This window comes from Limulus polyphemus, unplaced genomic scaffold (genome assembly GCF_000517525.1).
Source record: "Limulus polyphemus unplaced genomic scaffold, Limulus_polyphemus-2.1.2 Scaffold1178, whole genome shotgun sequence".
In the NCBI taxonomy this organism is placed as follows: Eukaryota; Metazoa; Arthropoda; class Merostomata; order Xiphosura; family Limulidae; genus Limulus; species Limulus polyphemus.
In genome coordinates, this window is record NW_013666788.1 from 245,813 (window position 1) to 250,998 (window position 5,186).

Consider the following 5,186-nt stretch of genomic DNA (forward strand, 5'->3'; position numbering starts at 1 on the left):
CATACAAGTACCTGTTCTGGTGAACAGGATAAGCCTAGTCCTATTCCCCCCATCCCCATGTCATCCCTCCTGAAATATTAAAATTTTAAATGTAAATATATATGTAATGTAATGTTCAATTTGCTTTAACATAAATTTGATATATTTTTATTAATGTGAAACTGTATTCACATTATGACATTAATATATGAAATGTACTACAAACAAAATGTAATTTTGTACTTTATAATGTATCAAACTACCCGGAGAAAAAATGGTTGAATAAAATACATTTGCTAACTTTACTTTAATCTCATTTTACACAATAAGTATCATAATGTAAGTCTTACTCTTTTCATGTAGTGTATTTTATGGTAGACAGCATAACTTTATTTTATAGGCTAGGCCTCCTTTTTGCTTTTTTTTCGAAAACACACAACATTCTAATTCTGCATACATTTCTTTTGTGTGTGAGGTTATATATATGATGCAATAGTAGATGTACAGTTAATGATCTATAACTAAATAGGCCTATAATGCTATATTCTAAATTAAATGTTAACTCAAATTTATCAAAAAATGTCAAGTGTGCCTAGAATTTATTCATATAATATATATGGTAATGATAAAATTACCGGTTTGGCTAGTAGATGATAGACGCATATATATCAACAAAAAATTGTCGTTTTGCACATCTTCACGTGAGGGAAGTGTGACCTGTGTAGTAAATGCAGCAGACAAACAAACAAGCAGAGAGATATAGATAATAAGGTTGTTTTTGTGATACAGGATACATTTTCGTAGGGAAAAACGTTTACTCTAGTTTATTGTCCATTGTAATTTGTGTACTTTGTCATAATTTCAGGGTAACATTGTTTTTAGGTTGTGTCCGTAATTAGAAACCTGGTGATTCCAAGACTTTTGATTTCTGATGTTGAGAATGGCTTCATTTTCTTCCCCAGCGGGTGCATAGGCTGTAAGGTTGAGATAACTACAAAATTGTACAATACATGTAGCATACCTTTAAGGTTTGTATAGACATTTTTGGTATTGTGTAATATTGGTTTGGTATGGCTTTCTATATAGTCATACAACTTTCTGTCTTATGATTCAGATGTCATTATTATTTCTTCAAGGATATTACTTCTTACATTTAAAACTGGAAACGATACTTTTAGATAAGCACACTCAACCCATTAGTTACATTTTATCTTGTAAAAAGCAACAAGATAATTTGTATAACAGTTTTTGCGAGTGAAATCTGATCAAAAACAATTTAGGTGTGAAAAAAAAAAGGTGCAGCCAAAAAAGGATTGAGCATGTAACCTAAAGGAATGAAATCAAAATTGGCGGCCAAACTGGTAGGTACACTTATAGCATTGATAAGAATTTTACAGGAAATATTCATTCACTAGTTAGCTAGGCCATGTATTTTGTTTTACCCACCATCATGCCCCAAGTTGAAATTTTGATTTCATTCCTTTAAGTCGTACACTCAATCCTTTTTTGGCTGCACCTTTTTTTTTCACACCTAAGGTGCTTTTGATTAGATATCATGACTTTTTGTCATACACACCAACAAATCAGAGCAAGTAAGAAAGTGGCACTCGCTAGTAAACAACACTAGCTTTAGGATCTCAACCCTATTATTAGGAACAGACCTTTACTTTACAGAACCAACCAGATTCTTTAAAATATATGGTGGTAGTTTTCCTCTCTAAAACAGAGTTAATAGCTTTCATTAATAGTAACACCATAGAATTCATATTAACAGTATCTTATCATCATCCCCATGCAATCAGTACAGCTGTATCAAGCATCATTATTTATGCTAATTCATTAAGCTAATATCACATGACACTGAAAAGTTAGCAATGAATAATCAATAATAACCATCCACCCATATGATTCTTTTGAAAACTTGAGCTGGAAACTGCTAATCTAGTTTGCTTGGCCTAACCAATACTTATGTATCTGCACCTCCTTTCACCTTGTACTTTTGCTGCACTAAGCTAAAAATGGTCCATTTTTACTCTTAGGTTAAGCTGTAGTAAAAATTTTAAAACAATATCTCTTGTGACTTTTTGTGTAGGCGTATGCAAAAATTTTCATCCAATTTGAGCAGTTTTTGTTGAATAACTTTGCACATGTGGCTTATATTTACACCAAATGAGATTCCTAATTGAAAGTTGAAGAGATCTATCAGTGTACCAAATTTGAAAAAAAATCCGTAAAAGTTAAATATGTTTTTCTATCAAATAAAGATTCCATACTTTGGTGCAAAGAAAAAAAAAGGAAGAAACTTAATTAAAATTGGAGATGTTATATCTCAGATATTTCTTAATGGATTGCCTTGAAATTTGGTATGTGAAGTAAGAGTCCAGTAGAGCACATCCACTGAAAATATGTGATAGTTTGGATTACCACAGTCCTAGCTACAGAAAGTGGAAAATTGATAAACTATCATTTCTTTTAATAACACACAATGTGTCCTGCAGGCTGTTTTGGCCTCACAACACATTACCATGAGTCTTGATTTTTAAAGAGTTATATCCATTGTGATAACATTGTTGTTAGAGATGTGTTAATAATTAGTGAAAGAATTATCTACTGTATAAATAATTTTTACAGAGTTATATTGATTGTTATAACAGTGTTTGTAAAAATGTGTTAATAATTAGTGAAAGAATTATCTACTGTATAAATAATTTTCACAGAGTTATATTGAGTGTTATAACAGTGTTGGTAAAAATGTGTTAATAATTAGTGAAAGAATTATCTACTGTATAAATAATTTTCACAGAGTTATATTCATTGTTATAACAGTGTTGGTAAAAATGTGTTAATAATTAGTAAAAGAATTATCTACTGTATAAATAATTTTTACACGGTTGTATCCCTTGTGATACATTGTTGTTAGAGATGAATTAATACTACAGTAAAATAATTATTTGCTCTATAATTAATATTTACAGTTGTACATTTAGTTTTGTGGTAATAACAACAGGTTCAAGATGCATTAATACTTCATTGAACCATAAAATAATTAGAAATAAACAGTAGTTGGCTTACTTTAAGGTTTGAATGGCACACAGATGAAGCAGTTCTTTCAGTCAAGCCACATGAAGGATTAATTCCTGCTGGGGATAGTTGTGTAAGTTTTAGAAATCTCTTTGTAGTAAAGAAACAATCATTTTGTAACATTTTAACTAACGTACCTGTACCTTTTAAGATGATATATTTTTGAGTATGTTCTGTAATATGAAGCTACTGCAAGTCAGATGTATGTAGCTTTTTGACATTGTTATGTTTTAAATATTGAGTAAATATGTGATTTAGTAGACTATATGTTTGGATTAATGTAATGTTAATAAATACTTTCTACTAAATATGAGGAATTCTATAGTTAAATACTGAAAATTGGTACAATTAATAAAATTTATATCAATAGAATAAGACAAAAATTTAAATAAAAAATAGTTTATCCAAGTTTTTTTCATTATGTGTATTTCCTTCTTGATAGTTGTAGTTGAAATTTATGCAATGTTTCAAAATATATAACTAAGTGAAAGTTTACTAAATGTGTAACATATAGATTGACATTCGACAGAGTTTGATCCTATACATGTACGTGAGTTGTATAACAATTGGCTGTTTATTGAACCATTAAAGTGGTAAATAACATGCAAATTCTGTATTTTGCCCAGGTCAGCTTTGCATTAGAAATATAAATGTGTTTGACCCTCCTTAGCAAGAAACTTAATTTCTGTCTTTCTTAATTAGGTTTTAACATTGGTGTTCAAACCAGAGAAAGTAAAGAAGTATGAAGTTGGTCTTAATCTGTGTGTATTTCCCATGGAAGGTACAAGTCAATCAAATAACCAAGCATATTTAGCTTGTTGTTCAGCATGTTTCCCCGAGCTGAAGGTAAATATAACTGACTAAGAATATGTAAAAAACATAAATAACTTGATCTGACCAGATTCTGGTTTCATAGCAGAAGTTAGTTAAGAGGCACCAACCTTAGTCAGATATTACTTAGCAAATTTCTGAGATCATACTAGAATTAGTATGTTTGGATCTGCTGTAATAAAAGATATGTAAGTTTTGGATGTGATGCTGAAATCCAAATTATGGGATCTTGCTTGATCACACAGGTTTTTAAAATTTTTATTCAAATTTTGATTATTCAAAACTTGCTTCACTAGTCAAGTATCTGTGTTGATGGCCAAATAGGGCAATGTTCTAATGTGATATTTAAATCTGGATTATTTAGATCTTCCTCAACCTAACAAGTTTCTGACATGGTATTCAGATCTTTCTTGACCTTACAACTTTCCAATGTGATTCCTTGATTTATCAAAATCTTACTTGATATAATATCTTACAAGTTTTTCATATGATATTCAGGTTGTTTTAAAAAGCAAGTTTCTGAAATAGTGTCTAGATCTTGATTATTTATTTTTGGTTGACAGGAAATCTGATAACTGTCTTATAATATTGATTTGATCTAGGCTTATCAGAAAGACAAACTCATAAAACTTGTTTAATTGTTTAGTTTTTTAATAGCAGTTTGATTGAAATACAGTTTATGTGTCTCCTAAGGAAACAAGAATGCTATTCTCATTTGTAAAGTATTATGAAAATACTGTTTACTAGGTTTAATTATGTATATAAAGTTATTATTACATACCCTAAGAAAATAGTAGTTTTATTTCAGATTCTCCTATAAATTAGAATGAACAAATATTCTATCAAGAATAACTATTTTGATAAAGGAAATATTACTTACAATGTATAAAAAAAGAACTTTAGTATTGCCTTAGCTTGGTTTTTGATAAAGGAAATATTACTTACAATGTATAAAAAAAAGAGCTTTAGTATTGCCTTGGCTCAGTTTTTGATAAAGGAAATGGTGCTTACAATGTATAAAAAAAATAGCTTTAGTATTGCCTTAGCTCAGTTTTTGATAAAGGAAATATTACTTAAAATGTATAAAAAAAGAGCTTTAGTATTGCTTTAGCTCAGTTTTTGATAAAGGAAATGGTGCTTACAATGTATAAAAAAAATAGCTTTAGTATTGCCTTAGCTCAGTTTTTGATAAAGGAAATATTACTTACAATGTATAAAAAAAAAGAGCTTTAGTATTGCCTTAGCTTGGTTTTTGATAAAGGAAATAGTACTTACAATGTATTAAAAAATAAACT

At 29.3% G+C, this 5,186-nt stretch overlaps 1 protein-coding gene across 1 annotated transcript in view; it reads left to right on the forward strand.

The window, feature by feature from the left end:
* Positions 1–5,186, forward strand: part of LOC111086546 (cilia- and flagella-associated protein 65-like) — a 47,673-nt gene that overhangs the window by 7,419 nt on the left and 35,068 nt on the right. The window contains exons 6-8 of the mRNA XM_022389757.1: positions 862–1,007; positions 3,058–3,133; positions 3,763–3,906. Coding sequence (XP_022245465.1) covers positions 862–1,007; positions 3,058–3,133; positions 3,763–3,906 — 366 coding nt within the window. The remainder of the gene's footprint in view (positions 1–861; positions 1,008–3,057; positions 3,134–3,762; positions 3,907–5,186) is intronic.